The 27,026-nt window shown below is 46.8% G+C and overlaps 1 protein-coding gene across 1 annotated transcript in view; it reads left to right on the forward strand.

The window, feature by feature from the left end:
• The first annotated feature begins 23,395 nt into the window (after positions 1–23,395).
• The window catches only part of TNFRSF21 (TNF receptor superfamily member 21), a 59,546-nt gene continuing 55,915 nt past the window's right edge, over positions 23,396–27,026 (forward strand). The window contains exon 1 of the mRNA XM_066637827.1: positions 23,396–23,829. Coding sequence (XP_066493924.1) covers positions 23,749–23,829 — 81 coding nt within the window. The 5' untranslated portion in view covers positions 23,396–23,748. The remainder of the gene's footprint in view (positions 23,830–27,026) is intronic.

Raw genomic sequence — 27,026 nt, forward strand, 5'->3', positions numbered from 1 at the left:
GTTCTGCAAGGAAGTGGGGGTTTGTGTAATTCATGTGTTTGTAGCTTGGCCTTGGCCCCTTAGAAACATGTGCTGGGGGAGGAGTGGCCTGCTTGCTTGGTCTGTATAGTCCAAAATACATAACTAGATATAAAAACACAACTTGGAAGGGAAAAGGGGATTTTCACGTAACACTATGGGTAAGCAGCTCTCCAACACAGGGGTTTTGTGTGTGTGTGTGTGTGTGTGTGTGTGTGTGTGTGTGTTTCAAGAGAACCTGTGGCTGTAATCCTATATGTAGTTACCTGGAAGTAAGCACAACTGATCACAGTGAGACTTACTTCTGAGTAAGCTTATACTGTAAGACAATACAAATTGAATGATTTCCAAATATTTGCTTTCTTCGGCTATCATAGTGCTTCTGTAGGTGACTGGCATACTGATACAGCAAACACGTGTAAGTTAGATATCAACTGGAATACAGCATGAGACCCTGTCTAGTCACAGATCTAGTCACAGCTCCATACTACTGCAACCTCCTTTCTTCGCTGCCTGACAGCCCAATCATGGGCTGCCGCAACTTCCTGACCTTGCCAGGTAACCGGTGGCAGTTCCTCAGGAGAAGTAAACTTTTGTCCCCTTCCCTGGGTAAGGAAGTGGCCTCACAATGGGGCTTCTTGACTCTGCGTTGGCTATTTATCTTGCAGCCCAACATGGGACACTGGATCTGGCAGAGCTGAGCTCTACCAGTTCCACCCCCCCTCCTGCCTCCTCACCATGCCTCCTCCCCGCCCTCCCCATTCCCTAGAACGCCTCCTCCCCCATGCTCCTGCTCATCTCTATGCCTCCCGGCACTCCGGCAGACCACAGGCCCACTCTGGCACGGGTCTGGATTAGTCCGTCAATCTCCTTGGGTCGCAGGAGAGAATAGTTGAGGCCAATTTCAATGGTAACATGATGATGGTAACATGGAAGTGTAACTTGTGCCCAAACTGTGAGCACAGTATTCACACTCCAGCAATGTATGGCACAGATGGTGAGAGAGACACAAATGCTGCACACTTCTGGGCAGGTGCCTCCTGCACTAAAATCCTTTTAAATATTACACTGGCCATGAGGAGTGCCAATATGTGCAATCAATTTTGGTGGCCTTTGTGTGGCCATTGCCACTTTTTTTATAATCTTTCAGAAATATAGGCACATAAGTGAGTGAAAAGAGTGGGTAGTGCTCCCAAATGCTCCACATACTTCTTGTCCTCCTGGTTTCTGATCCTTCCAGGAAGTAATACAGGCCAGTAGTTTCCTGGAAATGGCTTGAAGAAAGTATATAGACTACAAGTGAGCACTGTGGACTTTAGGCACTCATCTGTGCTGTCTATCCTATAATGCCAGCCTGGACAGGATTCTTTTACAAGAACGTTATGGGGATTGCAGAGATTTAATTAAAACCAATTGGGCAGCCCAATTCTAACTAAATTGCCTATGCTACAATGCAGTGGTGCTGAAATGGCACAGAAAATGATGCTGCTAGAGGTCTCCTTGAGATAAGGGGACATGTATCCCCTTGCCCCAAGGAAAGCCCCAGCAGCTGCTATGGGCTACTCAGTCCTGCACCAGGGCCAGGGAGGGGGGACAGGATCTGGTGGGAGCCTCTGCTGCCACCCCCTCCTCCTTCCTGGGAAGTTCTCCCACCCCACCCCATTCCGCCTCTGTGCCACTTGGCACCAAGTGCACCTACCACACTGTCCACACCCACTACTCAGCCTTTTCATCATTTTGGGAGCAGTTGTCCCTATGGCAGCATGTGCTAGACTGGTGCTGCTGCCCTGGAGGATCATGCCCTATTATGTAGTGGTGAAGTAGAAGTTCTAAACAAAGGCTAAATAAAACCTGAGGATTGATCAAATGTCTTAAAAATGCAATCATGATCACCACAATATGTGTTGTAGATTGCACATAGTCTCAACTGCTCTTTTTTCTTCTTTCAAAAGTGTGAAAGAAAGCAACACTAGAGATTTTTGGCGCAGAATAAAAGGCTAATTTAACAGTGTACTCTTTAATCACGTTTTGGGACTACTGGACAGCCCCATCCTGCTTTGTTTACAGGAAGAACTGTTAATAAGAACACATTAATCAAAGATTGAGGCTTGATACTGTGGTTAATGATTAAACACAGGAAAGTGCAGTTTTCTTTGCACTGTTCAAAGTAAATCTTTTTCTTCATTCAAAAAAGAGAGGTAGATTTTTAAGAATTTTTTCCCCCTAAACAAATACATTCAGGATAAGTCTCTGGATTTATTTGTTTGTGCAGGATAAGTCTCTGGATGTTGGAAATGTTTCAGGCGTGATGGCTTACAGCTTTTGAAACTTTATCTCCTGCAGCAGTAACACCTTCACCCCAGAGCAATAAAAAGACCAGCTATCTCAGTGATGAGCAGCCAGTCTTGTCACATCTGTGACATTGATGGGGTCAAAAAGCATGAGAGGAGAGAAAGTAGAAGCCTTTGAATCAATACCATTCAGCTCCTAAAAGTATAGCTCCATGAAGAAGCCTTTCAGCCACTTCCATGGAGAAGATGTCAGTTCTGAAGACTGCTAATGCTGCCGGAGATGGTGAGAAAAAAATTCTTATGGTTTCTTGCCCCCTAGTGGTGTGGAAGAAAATGAAACAAGAATGATTCCAATATTTGGAATACAATTTCCAGTTAAGCCATTCCACAGTTCTTTTACAGCTATATACAAAAGCATGGCTCTGACATTTCCACCACTGTGGTTTATATCTCAGACTGCATGCAACGCTTCACAATCCTATGCCAAGGGGGATGGGCTAAAAACAGATCAGTTGCCTACTTTGGCCAAAAGGCTGTGCATCTGGAACCCCCTTCTGTCTTCCCTGCCCCAGCACCTCAAATATGCAAAGGAGAGTGTTATCAGTCTCACCCAGTTCTTCCTCTTCCCACAGCAGCCTCCCAGGACTGGCTGGCCACCTTAGCCATTAGTTCACCAGTGTCCTTGCAGCTGCTTGTAATGAGGCTTTTAAACCAACATGTCATGCCATGCATGCAGTTATCTGCTTTCCTGGGGTAAAGACCTGGATTGGACATCTCCATCATCTTTGTAACAAGACATCTGCCCACTCTCAATACCCCTGTCTCGTGCCAAAACTGCCAGCTGTCTCCCTGCTGATGCTTGTCTGTTCACTGCACTCCGAGTGGGCTCATAAAGGGCAGAGTGGCCCACAAACGGTGATGATCCCTGATACTGCAATAATGTATATATTTGGAAACTGTATGATTTCTTCTCCAAAATAGTGCCATAGCTACCTCATTAAATGCAACAGTTCTTTATATTTCTCTGGCAACAGATCTTTATATTTCTCTGGAATAAAGAGGCACCCGTCAGTTTTGAAGCAGAAATATTTTTACTTACCTCTTCAGGCTATCTGGTCACCCACCCACCCTAGAATGCAGTGTGTGTTCCATCAATGGTGCTGTGTGCTATAGGTTGGCAGGAGAGAGGACTCTCTTCTTTCTTTTCCTCAGAAGAGTCTTCAATTTACTTTCCTCCCCCCAACTTTCCAAGAGAATAATATTATCAAGATAAGTACAAGTCAGCTGCAGGGCCTTGTTTTGTCTTTAGTGACAACATTCCTATATTTCTAGGACAGCAGCCTTATGGCTTTACACAACCCTGAAACAGTGTATTCTGACTAGAGTTTTTAACTTTTGTGTTAAAAGCCTCTTGTCCCACTCAGGAGTGCTGGTATACTCACAGACCTATGGCCCAATTCACATTACATCAGCACAAGGCCCGAGCCAAGCTGGAGCTGTCAGTGCAAATGGCTGGCAGTCCTGGGTGCGGGCTAAGAATGCCCAGCTCCTGCTGGAGCAGCTAAGTTGCCAGGGGCCATTCTGCAGGAGGATTGGGAAAGGGTGCGATGAGGGCAGATGGGGAGAATCAGTGATGGCAATGCTGCTTGTGTTCCCAGCCAGCCTTGACATGCCCCCTCTGGACCCACTTGCGCTTATGCTAGCCAAAGAGCTGCCATAGATCCAAGTAAGCCTATTGGGGACCATGGTGTGTGGCAGAGTAGGTAAGTAAAAACAAAAACACAACTGCCTTATATAACAAAAAGTGGATTTTCTTAACTCAAAGTGACCAAAGAGGCTGAATAGTCTAAGAGCCAATGAAGTGTTGTTATTGTTGGAGGAAATTAAAAATAGTTTCCTCTTTGGGGGGGGGGGAAGCAGAGTAGCTTAAGCAGCAGACCCCCCCCCTTTTGGGTATCACCCCAGGGAACCTCCCTAACCTGGCTGACTGCTAATCAATAAAAAAGACAAAGAGGCAATGGCTTGTTAAAGTTGCAAAAAGGAAGTTATTTACTTACAGTTCCACTGAGTGTATGTTTACAGCATCTGATTAGGATCAGAGGTTCAGCTATTACTTAGAGAATAGCAAGGCCCTAGAGCTGTCTTGCCCTGCATGCCTTGTGCTCAAGATGGCCTGGGCATCAGAGCCCTGGTGTGCGCCATCTTAACAGGTCGGTGGTCACACAAGAGGAAGTGCTCAGAGGAGAAGGGAAGGACAAAGGGTTAGGGCCACACCCCACAAGGATCACAGAGAGAACAGGTAGAAAGGTCAGAGTCACTGGGCCCTAGCTTGACCCCTTCTGGACAGCATCCTGCCCTCTCCGGACAGCAGACTGAGTTGCACCAACTCCAACAATTATGACACAGTATGGAACCAATAAAATGTTAGTAAGGTGACACCCTCGGGGGGGGGGGCAAAATTGTGGAAATCTTGGTATTTATAAATAATACCATCATGTTATATATCATTCAGGAGGTAGTATAAAGCAGAATGTAATGAAAAAATGTAATGCAGAATGTTGGGTTCCTGTTATATAGGAAAACAAACAAATAAATAAAATTAATGGGAATGACACAATGAGTTACCACAGTGGGTGACACCAACCCTAACAATGCCAATGATGTGAAATTTGGATATTGTTGGTCACTGGTTTAGATGAGTTTCAAAGTGGAATGCAAAACCCGATGGAGGTGGGATCATGGAGAGGGGGCATATGGGGGGCTAATTTTGGGAGGTAGTGGTGGAATGTTTCTTATGTGGAAGGAGGGAGATGAGTAGGGGGCAATGAATGGAAGGATTACTGTTGGGAGGGTTAAGTGAAATGAGAATTCTGGTGGGAATGGGAACTGGGGTTAGAATAACTCTATAACTACGTAAAATTTATAATCATTGCAGAAAAAAATTTCTCATGGGTTTTGCCAGTATTCAGGTTTGGTGGGAGCAACCCTGCTGCCTGGGAGCCAATCCACACCCCTGGAGAAGACAGCTGCTGGAATGGGCCCAGGGGTCAGGGCCCAAGGCACCCCATGGGGGATGGGGCAGGAGGAGAGGAGAATGCAGCTGCATGGGAAGAGGGGGGCAATCCCCACAACCCTCCTCTTGGTTGGGGGCTTTGGCTGGGACCCAGAGCCGTGACACGGCCACTTCTGACTGCGCTTGGCCCCGCCTAGCAGTCAGAGAGGCCCAAAGTCTCACAAGACTTCGGGTCCTCCACGTGGTCAGAAGGCTTGGAGCCTAAGAGCGGACTTGTCAGGCTCATAAGGAACCTAGCTGCTGAGGAGAGCAGTTGCTCTTCCTGGAGCTCAGGCTTTGCAGGAAGAGGGAGGGATTGTGGTAGCAAACCCTTCATCTCAAGCCTGTCGGGGCACAGGGGAGAAGGCTCGGCTGCAGCCCCGCCAGACAGGGGAAGCCCCAGAAGGCAGGGAAAACAGAGAGCCCTTCTGGAAGCCAGGTGCAGTGGAGAGGGGCAAGTCTTTGGGGCAAAACCACTCAACTCATCCCAAGGACACCCTGGGTGTACCCAACAGTGGAGCAAGCTCTGCCCCAAGCTACAAGGCAACCCCAAAGAGGTTGGGGCTGGGCTGCCTCTAAACTCCAGTTGGGGGCCAACTTACCAGAGGTCCCTCCGACCAGCAGTAGGTGGGAGCAGCTCCGTCCCACCATTGGACCCCGCCCACCACTTCCAACAGCGCAGGGACTCCTGCTGAGGTGTCGCCTCCCGGCAGTCAGCTACAGCCACTTACCTCTACAACTCTGGGACTCTGCACTAAGTGCTTAAAAGAACACTGACCATCGTGCTTGGCACATGTAGCTCCATGTAGCTACAGGTCTGGGTGAATTAACCTGGACTTGATGAATGTTAAGAATTTAACCAGAATAAATAGACTCTACCAACCTAGCCATCAAACTCTTTGGTCTCTTCCTCAATGTGTTATGCCTCCTGCATCTCAAGTGCGCCACCAAGCTGTGTTAGATCCCCCGGGGGAGGGGGCAGGGTTCCGCCATGGACGTATATCAAGTCACACAGATTTACTGCAGCTCACTGAATAGGAGGTGGGAGTTGGAAGTTAATGCATGTGGGAGGATGGGAAGTTTGGGTATAGTTGATCACTGGCTTAGATGACTTTTAAAGTGGATTCTAAACATTCATGGTGGGCTATAGGTCTATCAGTAGTTATGAACCATGATGTCTACACTGAACCTCTGGATGGCTGAGTGCTATGTGCAGTGGAGGGCACTGACTTTGACCCCCTGCTTGTGGGAAAATGTTCAATGCGTTTATTTTTTGGCCATTATTATTATCATTATCATCTTGCATATCACAGCTGCCCATTCTCTAGCGGGATTTGGTGTTAATTACTAGCCCCTGGGTGGGGCCTAGGATGTCATAATATATTTGTGAATGATGTGTACTGAACCAAGTAGGGTAACTTTTTGAATTTGACTGATAGTAATTTTGTCAGCATTCAGATGTTTTAAAAGCAGTTCAAGAGTTTTTGGAAAAGCAGCCAGTGTACCAATTACCACTGGGATAACCACTGCTGGTTTGCACCATAACCTTTGGATTTCAATTTTTTAATCCTGAAATTTGCTAATTTATTCATGTTCTTTTTTGTCAATTCTACTATCATCAGGTATCGTTATATCGATGATGGTCACTTAATTTTTTTCTATTACTATGATGCTTGGTGTATTATGCGCCAAAACTCTGATCAGTTGGTATTTGAAAATCCCACAAGATCGTCACTCTCTCATTTTCTGTTACTTTTTCTGGTTTATGCTCCCAACAGTTCTTGACTGTTTTGATGTTGTAATTTTCACATAAATTCCAATGGATCATTTGAGCCACTTTATTATGTCTGGATTTATAATCAGTCTGTGTGATCTTCTTGCAGGAACCAAGTATATGGTCGATTGTTTCTTCAGATTCATTGCACAATCTGCATTTTGCATCATTTGATGATTTCTCAATTCTGGCCTTTATTGCATTTGTTCAAATAGCCTGCTCTTGGGCTGCTAATATGAATGATTCTGTTTCTTTCTTTAAGGTTCCAGATGTTATCCATAGCCAGGTTTTTTCATTATCTATTTTGTCTTTGATCTTTTCCATATAGTGGCCGTGCAGTGCTTTATTGTGCCAGCTTTCAGTTCTTGTTTTTATAGTATTCTTCTTATAGTCCTGTTTAGTTTGCTTAGCATTTATTTATTTATTTATTTATTTATTTATTTATTAGTATTGAAAATAATCATATACAGGGGGTTGTCAAAAATTTACAGATGCTGGGTGTCAAATGACCTAGCTATGCCTCTGCTGGGAACTTACACTCAGGAAGAAACACAGTGGAGCAGAAGGGAGCAGTCCTTTCTTCTTCTTTATCTCTCATCACAGCACTCCAGAAGTCTCAAGCCTTCAGGAGCCTTGCCAGTTGCCAGATCAGGTAGCTGCTCAGAGGTGAAAAGGCAGACAGCCAAAGTGAGCTGCACAGTATCATGTGCTGGACATTAGAGGACACTCTTGCATATGGATTGCTCTGTATAAGGCAGCTTCATATGTGAACATTGTTAACATCTTGTAAACATTGAAACAGAGCTATGCAGAAGAGAGGAGGGATAAGAAAACAAGGGCCTTTCTTTACAAGTTTCATCCCTCAACAACATAACATAAATAAGAACCTTGGAAATCAGTCAAGGTTGTAACTTATGAAAGGCACACACCAAAAACAAGTCTAGAGTAGAGTTGTTTTTTTTGTTTAGTACAGTTACCACCAGTCCCTCCCTCTGGCTTCTAGTACTTGTTCTCCTCAAGTCCAACCAGATTGATCAAAGCATGTTTTTGAGCACTGAGTGACATGTTCTCAGAATACAATGCAATATTCAACCAAAGCAATAAACCCCTTATTACATTACATAGTGGCCTATACACCTTGAGCCTCTTAGAGGAATTTTATTGGGGATACAAAGTTTCCTTTGGGCCCTTTGCTTTTCCATTGGATCATATGATCATTGGATCATAATTTAAAATGAATTATGATAATATTAAACTACGTAGGCTTACACAAAATGTGAATGCTGGTCTTCGTACAATATATGCAACATTTTCTGAGATCCCAGGAAATTTACAGCTCCCCTCTTCTGCTCCCAGGTCCCCTTTTTGACCCTGGGCCAAGGTACAGTGTACCCCTTGTCATCCTCCCCCCCATGGGCCCTGGTGAGATCAGAAAATGTAATGTCTCAGGAAATTTTCAGGTCCCTGCCTTTGGCTCCTGGGCCCCCTTTTTGACCCTGGGCATGGGCACAATTTACTATACCCCCCGCACCCCCTTTTCATGGGCTCTACTGTCCACCTTTTATTCAGATTACAAATAATGGAAAGATATGTTCTCTTCTGCCTCAGAGAGTAGAACCAAATCTAATGGTCTTAAGCCACAGGAGGTGAGATCTAGGTTGGATATCAGGAAGAGATTCATGACAGTAAAAGTAGTTGACAATGGAACTGGTTACTGAGGGAAGTGATGGATTCTCCCTTGTTGGAGATCTTCAGGCAGGGACTTTTTGGAGCAGTCCTAGAGAGGATTTTCCTGCTTCAAGAAGCAGTTGAATTGCATGGCCTTGAAGGCCCCTTTGAACTCTAGGATTGATTTTTTTTTTCTAAAGCTGTTTTTGCTTAACATTACATATATGCAACAGGGATCAAATGTGTACACCTGTAGGCTGGGCAGAAATTGATTAATTGTCATGTCTCTGTGCCTCATTTCATGATTTAAAAAAAAAGTTCTTTCAGGATAGCTGTACCATTTGTCTTAAATTCTAGTGATCCTGGATCAGGAGATTCACCATCATACGTGGTTATTTGTATATAAAATACATACATGTAGTCCCTGACTTAAGGCTGTCCAACTAACAGCTATCCTGAATTACGGCTTTTGCACAGGCACAGTCTGTTTGGTGGTGTGCTTTCATGCCTATGCAATAGTGCTATTCTGACTTAGCACTTGCAGTTCCAAGTCAGTTCCAACAATTCTGGAAGTTCCATCTTCTAGACAAACTTCTAGAATGGAGTCTGTACATAAGTCACAGACTACCTCTACATGAGGCTATTTTGTTTAAATTCTTATAATCTTATTACATTATATTGGATGCAAATTATATAAAAACAATGCCTGTGTTTCATTTATGAGCCTGTTGTTGCTGTGAAGTGCTGTGCAGGTCCATGAAAAAAGAATAATGCAGCACCTGTCAGTGTCACTGATTTTGTGATAGTGATTTTGAAAACTTGCAGAGTCACACACACACACACCCCGTGTCAACTAACACCTGTTGCAGCAGTTCTCAAACGTTTAGCACTGGGACCCACTTTTTAGAATGACAATCTGTCCAGGACCCATGGGAAGTGATGTCATGGGCAGAAGTGACATCATCAAGCAAATTACAATAAATTATATTAAAATAAAAGAAATAATTAAATAAGGGGGAGCCAGTCCTGTTCCATCAAGTGAATTTGCTCTGTCGTCTGCCTGCAATAACACCCCCCGCAAAAGAATCAGTGAGATTTCCAGCCCTCCCCAATGCCCAGTTTAAAGTTCTTCTATTTCAAGCATATCAAGAAAGACCCACCTGGCTTTACAATTGCAAAATAGAAAACATTCCCCTTACCAGCTAGTCTCTTTTTTTATCCTTTTTAGTGGGGGGGGGGGAGGCTGCCTTCTGGAGCATTTGTTGCACTCCAGTTCCATCAGATTGGGACCATTCTGGTTGTCCTCACATTCCCCTTTGCCTGGCTTGATCACAAGCCAAGGCATGTCCGCCTACTCATGAGTAAAGGCGACCATGTGGCTTCGCTTCGCTTTCCATAGGGCTCAATACATTCGCAATTGGGAGGGAGGGACCTCCTTCTCAGGTTTTTGGGGGCTGCATTCATTGGATCAGGACCATTCTGACGTTGGATTAGAACATAAGAACAGCCCCACTGGATCAGGCCATAGGCCCATCTAGTCCAGCTTTCTGTATCTCACAGCGGCCCACCAAATGCCCCAGGGAGCACACCTGATAACAAGAGACCTGCATCCTGGTGCCCTCCCTTGCATCTGACATAGCCCATTTCTAAAATCAGGAGGTTGCACATACACATTATGGCGTATAACCCGTAATGGATTTTTCCTCCAGAAACTTGTCCAATCCCCTTTTAAAGGCATCTAGGCCAGATGCCATCACCACATCCTGTGGCAAAGAGTTCCACAGACTGACCACACGCTGAGTAAAGAAATGCAGTGGTGCCTCGCAAGACGAATGCCTCGCACACCGAAAAACTCGCAAGACGAAAGCGTTTTTGCTATTTTTTCTGGTGACTTGCAAGATGAATTTTCTATGGCCGTGCTTCGCAAGACGAATTTTTCTATGGCTGTGCTTCGCAAGACGAATTTTTAAAATTAAAAAGTTGAAGTTTTGTGCTTGAAATTTTTTAAATCCTCTGTACAGTATGTATGCCTTTAAAGAGCACTTAATAAACACTTTGTAAACCAAATTTGACTTTGTTCTGACTTTTTTTGCCCATAGGAACGCATTAATTAAATTTCAGTGCATTCCTATGGGAAACCGCGCTTCGCAAGACGAAATTTTCGCAATACGAAACAACTTGCGGAACAAATTAATTTCATCTTGAGAGGCACCACTGTATTTTCTTTTGTCTGTCCTAACTCTCCCAACACTCAATTTTAGTGGACGTCCTCTGGTTCTGGTGTTATGTGAGAGTGCAAAGAGCATCTCTCTATCCACTTTATCCTTCCCATGCATAATTTTATATGTCTCAATCATGTCCCCCCTCAGGCATCTCTTTTCTAGGCTGAAGAGGCCCAAACGCCATAGCCTTTCCTCATTAGGGCGGTGCCCCAGCCCAGCAATCATCTTAGTTCTCTCTTTTGCACCTTTTCCATTTCCACTATATCCTTTTTGAGATGCGGCAACCAGAACTGGACACAATACTCCAGGTGTGGCCTTACCATTGATTTGTACAATACTTTTTCTAATGATCCCAAGCATGGAATTGGCCCTCTTTACTGCCGCCGCATACTGGGTCTACACTTTCATCGACCTGTCCACCACCACCCCAAGATCTCTCTCCTGATCCATCACAGACAGCTCAGAACCCATTAGACTATATGTGAAGTTTTGATTTTTTGCCCCAATGTGCATGACCTTACACTTACTGACATTGAAGCGCATCTGCCATTTTGCTGCCCATTCTGCCACTTTGGAGAGATCCTTCTGGAGCTCCTCACAATCACTTCTGGTCCTCACCGCTCGGAAAAGTTTGGTGTCGTCTGCAAACTTAGCCACTTCACTGCTCAACCCTATCTCCAGGTCATTTATGAAGAAGTTGAAGAGCACTGGTCCCAAGACAGATCCTTGGGGCACACCGCTTTTCACCTTTCTCCATTGTGAAAATTGACCATTGACACCCACTCTCTGTTTCCTGCTCTTCAACCAGGTCTCAATCCAGGAGAGGACCTGCCCTCCAATTCCCTGACTTTGGAGTTTTTTCAGTAGCCTTTGGTGAGGGACCGTGTCGAACGCCTTCTGAAAGTCCAGATATATAATGTCCATGGGTTCTCCCCCATCCACATGCCTGTTGACCTTTTCAAAGAATTCTAAAAGGTTTGTGAGGTAAGACTTACCCTTACAGAAGCCATGCTGATTCTCCCTCAGCAAGGCTTGTTCATCTATGTGTTTTGAGATTCTATCTTTGATGAGCCATTCCACCATCTTACCCAGTATAGATGTTAGGCAGACTGGCATGTAGTTTCCCGGCCCCCCCCTTTCCCTTTTTAAAAATCGGTGTGACATTTGCTATCCTCCAATCTTCTGGCACCATGGCCATTTTGAGGGACAAGTTGCATATTTTAGTCAGGAGATCAGCAACTTCATTCTTCAATTCCTTAATAACTCTTGGGTGGATGCCATCAGGGCCCCGTGACTTATTGATCTTTAATTTATCAATGGAGCATTTTCTGGAGCATTTGTTGCACTCCAGTTCCATCAGATTGGGACCATTCTGGTGTCCTCACATTCATCTTTGCCTGGCCTGATCGCAAACCAAGGCACGTCTGCCTGATTCCTCTCAGCCTGCCCTTCCAACGGACTAAGGCAAGTCTCCCTACTCACAAGTAAATGTGACCGTGATGTTGCAAGGTCGAGAGCAAAGTTCAAAAGCAAACTCAGTAGGCAAGAGTGGTGATCGTCTGCAAGCTTTTATTCGTTGCCAGCAACGGGCCTCTCAGGGAATCCTTGTCCAAAGTGGAGAGCAATGAGAGCTATGTGGAACTCTCAGTGCCTCCAGAGAATAGCAATATTCCAGTGTGTTTCTCTTGCTTATATAGTATTTTGGCTTCTTGGTCTGAAAAATCTCACTGTTATTGGCTGGGGGTTCATGACATCAGAAATGGGGGCTTTCTCAGGATTGGTTACAAGTTTACAAGCATCTGATTGGTCAGTTTCAAGTTTCAGTTTCCTTATAAGGCTAGGTATACATAGAAAACATGGTTTCCAACATGGCACTGTTTACTCATTTATTACAGAACTAGTTTAAATTCCTCTCTATCATACAGTGTGAGCTTTCTATAAACTAAACTTTTGGTCTTCTATAATTCTTAATATGTATATAAACTTAATTTAATACCAAACAGACTGAATTCTTCCTGCAAACAAGGGTTTTTAAGAGACTTCTCTTTGTTAAATCCTGCTTCCTCTTTGTTAAATCCCAGTTTCTAATGATGTTTTCCAGACCAGGGGATCCTCTTAGAAATGTTCTTTGCTTACCTGTTCTTGTCTTAGCTGATTTGTAGGTGTTTGTATCTACCAAACTCTATCTCTGTTATGTCAAACAAGATTAACTGTCTTTTCATTAAACTGCTTCTGACCTATGCATAACCTTCAATTATCTGCTCTTGGTGCCAAAAGAGATATAAATTTCCTGGTTACTCCCTAGTTCTCTGTATGTTGTATCTTATCTAGTTCCATTAAGGTGACAGGCATGATATAGAGTTGGAATGCCTTTACTAACTGTGAGGAGTAACCCTATACTACATTCCAAGTCCATGAGCTTGTTGTATTACCTTTGATTAATTAACTTTACTACATCTGCTTTTCAAGGTTACTTTGAGACATATCTGAGACTTATGTCTTTTCAATTTAGCTTCCACTATTCTGTGTATTCCATGCTTTGATCAAACTATTTTTAACAGCTAAAATTCACTCTTCCTTATATATTGTTAATTGTATTCTATAACCATTAACAAACATGCTAACTTTCATAATTCATTTGGCATTTCTATGAACCTTTGGTGTGCTGCTTTGGCAGTTTCCAGAGAGATTCTTTTGTTAATTTACAACTCTAAGGGCATTACTCATTAGGCATTAGAAGCACATACTCAGTAGCCTGTCATTACTAGATCTGCAACATTTTCCCAAATGCAGTCACACACCATGGTGTTTTGGTAAAATGCATATACAAGACTCTTTTGAAATGAAACCTTCTAATAGCTTTGCCAGCGCACATTTTGGTTCTAAAGAAAGCTTGTTTAAACCTTAAATTGCTCTTTATTCAGAAGCAGGCATTCAAGTTTGAGAGTGTATTTTAAAGACACTCCTCTGTTCAGCCTAGCTTCATCCATCATCCTACCAATTAGCCTGACAGCTGGTGAATTCCAGTCTCATCTTTATCTGAGCTTTAACAGCTTAGCAATAAAACATCCCCTGATTTACGACTTGTCTTTAGCTTGCTATTTTAAACTTCTTCAGAGAGGGCAAAATGGATTTCATATGTTTTAAGCATTGCTAAACATAATTTCCCCTTATTTACTTAACTAATTCACCCATAACATTGCATTAACATTATTAACATAAGTAAGCATTTGCATAAATGATTAGTTTCAGCATAATGGCTACATACACTCATAGCTTCATTAAGCATTTGGTCTGTTAGCATTTGTGTTTGGCTTTTGGCTTTCACCAGCCTGCATCAGTGAGGCTTTGTTTTGCTTTCCGTACGGCTCTATACACTCGCAGCTGGGAGGGAGGGACCTACTTCTTGGGTTTTTTGGGGGGCTGTATTCATTGGATCAGGACCATTCTGGTGTTGGAATCCTCTCAGCCTGCCCTTTCTGATGCACTAAGGCAGGCTCGCCTACTTGCAAGTAAACATGCAATACAGCTCAGTTTCACTTTCCATAGAGCACCATGCATTTTTTGGTTTTGTCCTCCCCAGACAGCTCCCCCTCCTCCTTGTCTGTGACAGAAGAGGAGGCTAAGCAAGAGGATGAGCCAAGATCCTGGCAGGAATGGGCTCTGCACCAGGTGTGCTGGTTTCCCAAATGTGGGCCGCTGTTGCGCCAAACACTCCGGGGCTCAAGGAGGCCCATTGAGGCTTCAGGTGCAAGCACTGTGGGGGTGTTCCCAGGCAGGGGAGTACTTGCCTGTGTGCTGCTACCACCACTCAGGCTGCGGGGCTCGCCAGTGGCTACAGATGAGTGTATTGGAATCGTGGAAGATCTGGCGAGGAGGTAGATATGGTGTCAGCAGTGGCCCCTTTAAGGGCAAGGCCTGGGCATTTAGCAGAGGGTGTGCTGCACAGCTGCAGCCACTTGAAGGCAATAGGGCCCTCAAGCATAAACGCACCTGATGAAGGGAGTGTTTGGTGTGAGCAGCAGAAGGAGGAAAGCTTGAGGAACTGATGGCTAATGGACTGATGTGTGAATGGACTTTGGAAGCTGCTGGTGCAGAAACTACTGGAGACACTAAGACTGGTGTTTGGCTGCTGTGCCCAAGATCTGCTGAGGACAGAGGGGTTGCTGTAGTGCAGGAGGCTGCTGGCAGGAAGGAGGACCTCTGTAGGTTAAACAGGTGAGCTACCCTGGTGGTGGGGTCCAGCAGTACTGCAGGGCAGAACCAGGGTCATTTTTTGAGGAAAGAAGGGGAGCTAATTGGATAAAAGTGGGCATAGTTCTCTTGGACTGGGAATCTGGCAGAAAAGCAAGAGGGGAAGAGGGGGGTTCCCAGGCAGGGAGGAGCTCACCCAGGCGCTGCAGCCTCCTCTCTGCTCCAAGGCCTCCTGCGTCCATAGAGCTGCAGGCAGAGGGCTTGCATGTCAGAGAAGGGTGGCCACTGCACAACTGAGGCCTACTGCTTCTGTCACATGGAACCAGAGAGGCGTAGAGTTGGAGAAGCTAACCAGCAGAGCTCTCTGGAGCTCTGTGAAAACTCAACCTGTCCCTATGGGAGCCAGGACCAGACTGGGTTGGGATGCCTTCCCACCAGAGGAGGAAGCACCAATCAAATCCGGCCCTGTCTCATGTGGTGGGATGGGCATAACCACACAATGAAGAATGCCCCCCTCCCCATTCCAGAGAATATCCTTACCTGAGGAGACCTCCAGTCTCATCCTAACTTGCATCCTAAATACAGCGCAGGCCTGGCTGGGCTTGTGCAGGTTAGGATTGGGCTGTTAGTGAACTGGGAGGTTCCTCCTTAGGTGAAATATCTGAGAATTGTAAAGGGGAGTAAGTGAATTTCAATGATGGGCAAAATGAGTCAGGGTGATTTAGTACAACTTTATTTAATGTTAAAGGCTAGAGAATGATTTCACTCCATCCAACTAGGTGTCTGCTCCAATCCACCCCACAAAGTGCATAACAAAATCCCTACTCTCCCTTGCTTGCACCATACCTTCCAAGTAGACAGGGGGCCAGCCTAGAGCATCTTCCCACTCCACCAGATCAGAGAGGGAACCAGTACCAACCTCTTAGATGCTGGCTGGCTCGGGGCCCCATCCTATGGACGATGGTGCCAGCGCTCCACTGGCCCAACTGTTGCAAAAAGTGCCATAAGGCACTTTCATGCCAGCGGTACTGGCGCACCACTGGAGCTGGGCCCAATGGCAATTTGTGTGGAGCCGTAGCGCAGGAGGAAGAATACTGAGGGCTCCCAACAGTAAGTACTACTGCTGGCCAGCAGTAGGCCTTGTTGGGGTGGGGGGTGAGGAGGGGGCAGAACTGAGTGGGGGTAGGGGGAGGGGAGGAGTGGGCCTGGGAGGGGGTGGGGACAGCAGCAGACTCTGCTGTTATAGCCTAACCCCCCTCCTGAGTAAGGAAATCTGACCCAGGTCTCCTTGGTTCTGTGCCCGCTCAATAGAGGGTGCAGTTCCAAGGAGACTCACTGGGGCTGACTGGCTGGTACGTGGGGTAAGGGAATGTTTGTTTCCTTACCCTTAGGAGACCTGTCATTGCTTCCCTACCCCACTGAATGCAGCAACTGCAATTTTGGCGCAGCTGTAGCCCTGGGTGCTAGGGACGCATAGGTTGGGCTGCCTGGGAGGATGGCTGATCCCTTGGACTTGGATGGCAAAATTGACTTCAACTGCTTTCTGGCTTGTGGGAAGGTGGTGCAGTTTAGCTTCCTTGATCCCTCCAGGGTTGATATAAATAAGCTTGGGCTGTCAATTGATGGCCCACAGCTTGGAGCCAGGGTAGGAAGCCAGGTCTTCTGAAAAGGTAGAAGACACTGTTTGCTGTCTTCCCTTGATTAGATGAAGAAGGGAAACATTTGAAGACAGGACCTTCTGTGAAGTTGTTTTCAGATCTGTCACTGGTTTTATTCATTAAATGTTCAATTTATGTTCCAATTAGTTTGTCTTGCATGTTAATGGGGGAGGGCGTAAGGGCACTTCAAGGTCACCATAAACCCTGTTTTGAAGGTGGGCTGTTATCCTTTGTTAGGTACTGATGGTATATTTGCAACCCTGTCAGGAGGGAAGCAGTTCAGCAAGACTGATTTGTCAGGGGCTTACTTGCAGATGGAAGCAGAAGAAGCTTAATCTAAAGTATATGTCACCATCAACACTTCAAAAGGGTTGTACCAGGTTAATGTTTAGTATTGCATCAGCTCCAGCTATCTGGCAAAGGGCAGTGGATCAGGTTTTGCAAAATATCTCATTTATACAGTACTGTCTGGTGACATTGTGACAGAGGAAGGTGATAAAGACTTTCTAAAACTCCTGCAAACAGTATCGACTTGCTTAGAAAAATATGTACTACGAGCTAACCATGCAAAATGCGAATTTTCAAAGGAATCAATAACATACTGTAGACATATTATAGTTGCACAAGGTTTACATAAGTCTTCAGAGAAAATTAATGTAATCTTAGAAGTCCTGCAGCCTAAGTATATGTCTCAATCAGTACTTGGGTATTTGTGTCCCAAGCATAGGAATTCCTGTACATTCACATCTGGCTTTTTTTGGTTTTTCTGCATCCTGGTTATTTGCATACCACTAGCACTGGTCAACAAACAAACTATAACTGGGCAACAAACCCCATGTTATATATGCTAAGCCTCTTATCGAAACCCTAGCCAGAGCTTTCCTTTTTTTTTAAAAGCACATCTAATATAAATATACATATATTGGGACATAAATGTTCAGGATGCAAAACAAAAACAAAAATAGAAACAAATGTCCAGGGATGCCAATGACATTGTTGGCCGGGAAACAGTTGTCCAGGATGCAATGGTCCTGTTAGTGTCTCAGCCTTGATCAGGTATGTCTAACTCATTTCATACATTGGGATGAAAAGCATTTATGACACCTGCTGAGGGCCGGAAGTTACATGGATAAGCAGGAAGTGATGTCAGTAAGCAGATGATGGCCAGAAATAAGCACTTCTCCCCCATCTCCCTCCAGCTTGTGTGTTTATGAATCCCTTCTCTTTCTAAGGCTGATGAATCCCTTTCTCTTTCTAAAATATAATTTTAGGGCTTAGCTATGTGCATGCATATGTGCATGTGCCAAGTGTGTGTGTGAACATCTTTTTAAAATTCCCTCTTATTGTATATTTATCCCCCCTATAAACATTATTGTTGTTTTGCCAGATTCCCAGTCCAAGCTCTGCCTGGAGAATTAATGTCTACTTCTAGCACTCCTTTTTTACCCAACAATGACTCTAGTTCTGCCTTGCAGTCTTGCTGGACCCCACCACTGGGGTAGCTCACCTGTCCAATCTGCAGAGGTCCTCTCTCCTGCCAGCAGTATCCCGCTACTGCAGCAGCCTCTTGGTCCTCCACAGGTCTTAGGTGTGGCAGCCAAACACCAATCTTAGTGTCTCCAAAGTCCATTCACACACCAGTCCATCAACAGTTCCATTAGTTCCTCAGTCCATTAATCCAGTCTCCAGTTTCTCAAGCTTTCCTCCTTCTGCTACTCACACCAAACTCTCCCTTCATCAGGTGCTTTTATGCCTGAGGGCCCTATTGCCTTCAAGTGGCTGCAGCTGTGCAGCACACTCCCAGCTGAATGCCCAGGACTTACTCTTAAATGGGCCACTGCTGACACCACATCCTCCCTCCTCCCCAGATCTTCCTAGATTCCAATGCATTTGTGCTACACCCCTTTCTTTGTCTCCCTCATCCATATTCAGTATCAGTCACTGTGTGTCAGGTGTGTCATGTGCCATTGCGCATAAGCCCCTGCACATGCAGCACAGATATGTGCATGTTACATATGTCTCAGAGCACACCTGGTAACACTGCTGGCAAAAAGCCCTTCTGAAGAAATGAAGTTGGGCACAAGTCTGTACCCCTGAGGCCTAAATAACATCAAGAAGGCACCAAGTACAGGTAAATTGGAGAACTGGCCCACTTGTTTCCTAAGATTATGTTTTCTGTCATTCCTGCCTGAGGGCCCAATCCTATCCAATTTTCCAGTGCCAGTGCAGCTGTGCCAAAGGGTATGCACTGCATCTTATGGTGGGGCAGTAGTCACAGAGGCTGCCTTAAGGTAAGGGAACATTTGTTCCTTTTCCTTGGGACTGCATTGCAACTGCACTGGTGCTGGAAAATTGGATAGGATTGGGCCCCAAGATGCATTGCGGACATTTGTTATTTTACCAGCACAGCTGCTTAATTTTATCTATCTATCTATCATCTTTGACATTTTTACCATGCCATTCTCCCCAAAGGAACCCAAGGCGGCTTACAAAGGTGCAGGTATATAAAAAGCAAAAATCCCAGTTAAAAAACAATTGTACTCTGTCCTGAAAACTCATAACATTAATTTAGTGCTTTAAGTTTAGTGCTTCATAGTTTATAATTCTCACTACATATACTCTAGTCTACATTTCTGTCAAATTTACCCCATTAAATCTGGATCATAAAATTAGCACTGAACTTCTACAAATCCCGCATTATCAAGCTGTAATTTTCCCTACATCTGTTTTCATCTTGCACACTGACCCACTTTTAAGCACCAGCTGCTCAAGCATTTTACCTCCAGGCAGTAGGACAGCAGCACTTCCACTGCAAAAACTGTTTTGAGTTTAGCTTTTTGTGTCAAACAGAAGAGGCCCACAGCTGCTGCTGAAAAGAGTTTTCTGCCAAGACAGACAGAGGGAATCATGATGAAGATTGAAGACAAGGGATTAAACAGTATGAGGGGATATCAAGGACACATGTATCAAAGTATCAGATTCCACTTGGCTCTGCGAAACATTTGCTTTTGAGAGTGAATTAGGAAAGGGATAATTAAATGACCACTCCTCTTTAGATAGGCCCATTGACATCAGCTGATTGGATTACTAAGGGTTTGTTTACTTTGGTTTGCCAGTTAACCAGCTGTGAATAGGTGACAGCAAATCTGATTGAATCTAAAACAAAGAGTCTTTAGGTGCCTTAAAGGTAAATAGGTTTACTGTAGCATACACCTCAATGAACTACAGTCCATGTCATTCAGTGAAAGATGTTATCCTCAGTGGGAAGGTATGTAGACCTGTACATGGGTTTAAGACAAAAAATGTGAACATGTAAGAGATAATGGCTGTGTAAGAGATAAAAACTTAAAGGTAAGATGTGCAGTAACAATACACAACAGCAGTAATTGGTGATGACTCAGTTACTTTGCTCTGTGAATTAATTCTGTAATATGACAGGAAACCATGGTCTCAATTCAATTGTGAATGAACAATCCAACCTTTGTACCATGCTTGAATCTTCCTTTAAGTTTCTTTGAAGAAAGAAGCAGAGATCTGATTGAATCTAGTACTCTTTTGACAAGACCTCATTTCATTTGAGATCTGCATTGTAATTTTGTGTATTACTTGGTCTTTTTCTGCCATTTTCTGTCAAAATGTTCCCCACTTTTCTCTCTGTATTCAGGGGGCTGTATATCTACTTTAGTAAGTAGGGTGCAAACTAAACATGACAAGGAACTCCTGTTATCTTTTTCTTCAAAGAACAGTCATGGGGTGGGAGGGTAGGGGAATGACATTTGGAAGGAAGAACTTGAGGGTTCCTGTGAACCAACTTTTTATACCTTTGCTTCCCAAAGAACCCTATGGGATTTTTTGTGGGGTTCTTTTGTGACTTGTTGGCTCTTAATTGCTTATCCTTGCAAGGATGTAGCAGCTAGTTTCATTAGCATGAACTATTTGAATGAATTTAGCAATGGAGTTGGTGAGAACAGCTAGGGTTGGGGACCCTTCCTTTGTGTTGCTAGTGACTTTGTTAGCTCTAAGTCAGGAAGCTCCCAGGATGCGACTTTTGTTCACAGGCTAAAATGTGCTGTGCAAGCAAGGTGCAGCCACTCATGGAATTTCCCCAGAAACCAAAATCAGGCAAGTCTTCTCCCAAGTCAACCTGCCTAACCTGGCTGTAGGGGTGACTATTCTGACAAATTAAAGGTGTCCACCTCTCCACCTGTGGGATCTAAGGCCTCTTGACAGCAGCCCAGTTCCAAAGTCAAGTGATGTGGTAACATCACTGGCCTGGGCCATGCTCTCCTGGTAAGCTACCAGTGGCATGTACAATGTGTATTCAAGTATGTCATAAATAATACATTCAAACAAAAGAAATAAAAAGGTGGTCAGGTGACCTTGGGTTCCTATAGAAATTCTAGTTTTGACCAGGTCAAACTGTGGCTTTCCCCACCTGTCCTTCGGCCCCTCCCCCCATATTGTGCACTGGAAGGACCCTCAGAGGCCCAAATCTATCAGGTGCCCAGCAGGTTACTGGTCACATCAGTGATATCACATGGACCTGTGTTTGGCTAGTCTACCAAGATGACTGGTGAAGGACATGGACAGCAACAATGGACCCTATGTACTCCAGACTCTCAGCTGCTCTGTGGATACAGAATCATAGAGTTGGAAGGTGCCTAATAGGTCATCTAGTCCAAACCTCTGCCTGAAGCAGGAAATCCTCCTAGAGCATCTCCAACAGGTGTTTGTTGAGCCTCTGCTTGAAGATGTCCAGTGAGAGAGAGTTCACCACTTCCCTCAACAATCTGTTCCACTGCTGAACTGCCCTTGCTGTCAGGAATTTTTTCCTTGTATCCAAACAGAATCTATTCTCTTGCAGTTTGTACCTGTTGGATCTAGTTCTACTTTGGGAACTATGCAATCTTTGGGAACTACTTTGGGAAATATGGAAAGGGCAAGCTTGAGAAGATGTGTTTGGATATAGATTTAGGGGTGCTTTGTATGACCTGGCTGCGTCTGTGGATGCTGTCACTGGAATGCTGGGCAACTGTGGGTTTACTGGGATGTGCGTGTGTTTGCCATTCATTGATTTATATGGGTGCATTTTCCCATATGCCAGTGTCAGACTTTGTGTACTGTTACACCAATGTTTGGGACAACCACAGGGCTGGCAGAAACTTCTCTCAGTAGCACTGTCACCCCACATCCCTTACCTCAGTGGTTTTCAAACTCCCATGGAGAGTTTGAGCCACTGTAAGTCCTTGCAGGGGGGGGGCTGCAGCATGATCCCCAGGACTATGCTGCTCAGGGGCACTTGCCCAAGCCTCCTGCAGCCTCCCCAGGCTGCAGGGAGCCTGGTGTGAACCTTTGGCAGGGCTCCCCACAGCAGTGAAACTGGAGCGATGGAGCTCCACTTCTCCTTTAGTGGAGGGGAAGCCAATCGCTTTGCTTCCACCCTGCCTCCAGGCTGCCCCTGCCCCTTAAAGGGGCAGGGGCCAGGGCCCACAGGCTGGGGCGTTGTGATGCCCCAGTTTGAAAAGCCCTGCCTTACTTGGTTCCTTCCACTGTACAGCCTCATGAATAAAAGCAGCAAATGCAGCTGCAGCAGGGGTTGCCCCCATCACGCCCCACATTTCAGTTAAAGAGACCCCTGCAGAAGAAGGAGTGATCTTGCACCTTTCTCCACCAGGCTCTTTAAAAACCAAAAACATGTGGAGTGAGGATTGGAATGTGGCAATGTTGCCCACTTGTCTGACTACTGGAGTGCAGCAATCCGGCTCCCACTTTTAAAACCTGGTGGGAAAAGGAGCTTCCTGAGGGACTTGCAGCCCAATCCTGAGCTGCCCAGGGCTGCAGTGGCCCAGAAATGGCTGCTGCTACATCCTATGGACACCGGGCAGCTGCTGGGGCAGCTCGCCACGTCTCCTCCTCCTCCACGTCCCCACATTCATCCCCTTCCCCGGGTATGGTAAGAAGCCTTGCAATGGGGCTACTTGACTCTGCATCAGCTATTTATTATTTATTTAGCCTTCTCCCCACCTTGCCCATGCCCCACTATGCCTCCTCCCCACCCAGACTTGCCTCGCAGCCGCCCAGTGCTTGCCCAGAGTTCTGGGCGGCAGTCCCTTGTCCGCCGGCCAGCACTGGCTCAGTGCAGGCTCACCCGAAGGGCCCGATCCTAACCAATTTTTCAGTGCCAGTGGGCCGTGCGCTGCACCCTATGGTGGGGCGGCAGTCACAGAGGCTCCTTGAGTGATGGGCACATTTCTTCCCTTACCTCGGGGCCGCACTGCGGCTGCACCGGTGCTGGCTGGGATCGAGCCCCAGGATGGCACCGCGGGCAGCGACGAGCCTTCGTTCTGCGGCGCCCTGCAGTTCCCCGACAGAACGCGGGGAGCAGAACAGCCTTTGCTGCGAGATGACGCAACAAAAGGGAGCCCCCTCCCGCCCCACGTGCGCGCTGCCCCCGCCCCTCTCCGGCTCCTCCCGGCTGCTACTGCTCGGGGTTGCTCCCGCTCCCGGGCCGTTCTGAAGGCTGCGGAGAGCGAGGCAGGCGGGGGCGGAAGCTCTCGCTCCGCGGCCGCTATGGGAAGCCGGCCGCTTCGCCTGCTGCGCCCAGCCCTGCTGCCTCGGCGTGTGGCTCCTGCCATCCAGGAGCGGGAAGGCTGGACCCGGAGCCCAGCGTGGCCTGTGGTTCCTCGGGCCGAGGCGAGCGCTGCCTGCTGAGCCGCCTCCGGCCTCCCCCCGCCCTCCCCCCACTCATCCGTCTCCATCCCCTGCCCAGCAATGGGGCAGCGGGGCTGCTAGATGGGCAGCTCTTCCCGCGGCGGGCGCGGCCTCCATGGCTCTGTAGCCTCACCCGACTCCGCCGCCCTCAGCGCCAGCCATGGGGGCTTCTGCGGCCAGCGGAGCCGCCGCCTCGCCCAGGGCCTTCCGGGGAGTCACCTTCGTCTCCAGCCTTCTCATGGTAAGTGCCGAGCACTGGACCGGTGGGGAGGGCGAAGCGAGGGGGCTCTTCCCATCGCGGAGGAGGTGGGCGCCTTTTGCCGCGCTGCCGGTTGCGGAGCCGAGCCTCCCGTCTGCACGCAGAGCGGGCGGCTTCGCTGAGGCTTCTCGAATGGTAGGCGCCTCTGGGGTCCCTCGGCCGGCTGTGGGGTGCGCGGGCAGGGCTGTCTGCGTGTACCCCGAAGGCCGCGTGCGCTGGGCTGGGAGACGGACGTGCTGGCGGTGGGGGGGCAGGTGCGGCAGAGCCTCCCGGCGGAGTCTCCGCGAGGCACCCACAGCCCACGCGCTTGGGTGCTCACAAGGCGGCGGCGCTTTTCGAAGGACTCGCTGGGGAGGCTGTGCCCACCTGCCCCCCACCTCCGGCACGTCCCTGCTGGGAAAGCCCTGGGCCAGGGAGCTCGCTTAGCGGAGCCCCTTTGGCGGCACGCTTCAAGCGGGAGGAAAGCGGCGGGCTGCGGGAGAGGCTGCGGCGGCGGCCGCCGTCGCCGCTGTGGACTTGGCTTCCTCCCCGGCCGCCTTGATGTCGTTCAGGTTGCTAAGTCACGGAGTGCGCTGCTGCTGTGTGAATCGCCGCTTTCCCGCTCTGCAGCTCGTGGCGTCCACCCACCCCCATCAGCGCCCACCTCCCAGCAGGGTGCGGCGGCTTCCCTGTGCCTCCTGGACGCGTCTGAAGGTGCAGATCCCTCTTTCTCTGAGGGCGAGGATGGTTCCGCTGAAGGTGAACCCGCCTCTTGTGGTCTGTGCGAAGGGGCGCCTCTTGATCCTGGGCGCCACCCACACCTCTAGGAACAAATCATTCTCATCCCTATGAGTCAGGGCAGGGGTGTCCAAAGTTTTTGGCAGGAGGACCACATCATCTCTCTGACACTGTGTCAAGGGCCAGGGGGAAAATAATTAATTTACATTTTAATTTGAATAAATTTACATACGTTTACATAAATGTATATATTAAAAATGAACTTATATGAATGAATGAATGAATGAAGGTCTTGCTGAAAGCCTATAAAAGGCCTTGTACAAAGCAAGGCTGGCCTTTCCTTTGCTGCCGCTACTGCATCACAAATGTGAAATAGCAAGCAGTGGAGGGAGCCCTCATCCCACAGCTGATGCAAGAGGTCAAACAGTTGCTCTCATGCTGAGAGCAGTAGCATCGGGCCATTGTGGGCTCCAGCAAATCACCCGAGGCCCAGAGGCTCATTGGAGACTGGGGGCTCCCTGAGGGCCGCATTGGGAGTCCTCGAGGGCTGCAAGTGGCCCCAGGGCCGGGGTTTGGGCACCCCTGAGTTAGGGGAACAGGCTTGGCTCCGAAGGGCTTCCACCTTACCCTTAGCACAATTTGTGACCTTGGGGGTCGTCCAGGTTATCAGGCACTTTCTCCCAGGTTGAGATGAGGAGCAGGTCCTGTGAATGTTTTCTGCCCTAATGCATCTCAGCTGCTCACTTCTGGGCATAAGTCAAGTCATGCAGGTAAATGGGAGTGAGTAGCTAAGGAACAGAGAGGCTCTGGTTATCTGATAGAAATTCCCAAAGTTTTTAGCACAGGGACCCCTTTTTTAGAACAACAATCTGTTGGGACCCACCAGAAGTGATGTTATTGCCAGATATGACATAACCAATATAGGCTTCAAACCTAAGCTACAACCAGCCAAAGGTCCCAGTACACAGCATGGTCATGCTGTTATTTTGCATAGCTCAGAATCCAAACTTTACAGCTTGGAAGTCAAAGCATAGTGCAGACTTAGATCCTTAGATCCTTTTCCAGTGTCCCATCTTCCCACCTATTCAAGGAAAAGCACTGTGCCTCTTGTCCAACCAGGAGCCCACTGTGCCCTGTATTTTCAGTGGTGGCTGAGGATTGTGATGCAGTCCACCTGAAATTGGCTCCCGGCCCACCTAATGGGTCCCAACCCATAGAGCAGCAATTCTCAAATCTCTGAGAGAGCGAGTGAGAGCTAGAGTGCCCTTTGCCTGCATTTTGGCTTGTCAGCATGGGAGTGTATCTGTGTGCAGAGCCAACTTTGGTGGTCTCCTTGTTCTTGCTTAGTTTAGATTGTGAGAGCTATTAAATGAGTTACTATCCAGAATCTACCATTGTATACCTGGTATTCCAGGCACTTGAATCCATTCTGGCCCAACCCACTGTGAAGGCTGAATTGAATGCAGTAAAGTTTTCTAGGTATAAAGGCATTGTGTGCATATGATTCCATATCTATAACCAAATGTCACTGATTACAACTTATAATATATGTGCATGGACATATATTGATGCTAATTTTCAGTTTGATTTTTACCATTCATATAGAATCAAGGCAGTTAGTTCCTCTTTGGTGACCATGCTTCTTAATACCTTTTTTGATTCCCCTAATTGCAGTATTTGCATGATAGTCTTCACCTAATCATGATCCAGCAGCAAGGTATGCATTCCATGTGGAATTTACTTTGAGAGGGCCTGGAACACTGTTGTTACCCTGCTGTATCTTCTTCTCCTCGATGAAAGAGAAAAAAAATCTTCCTCTACACAGGTGCTTCAGCAGGAAAAGAGCTTACATACTTCAAAAAATGAAAATAGAATCTTTGCTTGCATGTGCTTCTTCCCTTGCCCACATCAAGAGTTTTCAGGGGCTTTATGAGCACACCATAAGTGGCCCACCATCTACTCAGTGTTGTTCCATTCTGCATGTGTGCATGCACTGGTGAGGCTCCCTCTGAGACTCTGCACATGCGCAGGTGGGGCTCTGAGACAGAAAAGTTTGAGAAGTGCTGTTCTGAAGATGTACTTTGAGTAGGGTTTCATCTATGGAACATGCAAAATTACCAAGATTTAGGTCTTGTGGAAGGTGCTTGCGTTAAAATATCACTTGTTGTGGATATGCTGTCAGCCATGATTACGATATTGGAAGAAGGCCTATGTCTGTTCTTCTACCTTTTGTTTTGTGAATTTCCCCCATCCTTTGCTTGTCTGCATTAATCACAACATTGCATTTGCACCATCATTAATGCTGAGAGGGCAAGTGCTAGCCTTGGGCTACTCCTTGTCTTCTCTGAACTGGAGACTGTTGCATGTCGGTAAAGGCTTCCTCTGTGTAGATGGTGCTTACTGTTCTGCCAGCGAGCCTCCACGAAGCCCCTCTGTGCACCCCCAGTTTTTGCACCAGCCAG

The sequence above is a fragment of the Tiliqua scincoides genome, chromosome 1, assembly GCF_035046505.1.
Source record: "Tiliqua scincoides isolate rTilSci1 chromosome 1, rTilSci1.hap2, whole genome shotgun sequence".
NCBI classification, from domain to species: Eukaryota; Metazoa; Chordata; class Lepidosauria; order Squamata; family Scincidae; genus Tiliqua; species Tiliqua scincoides.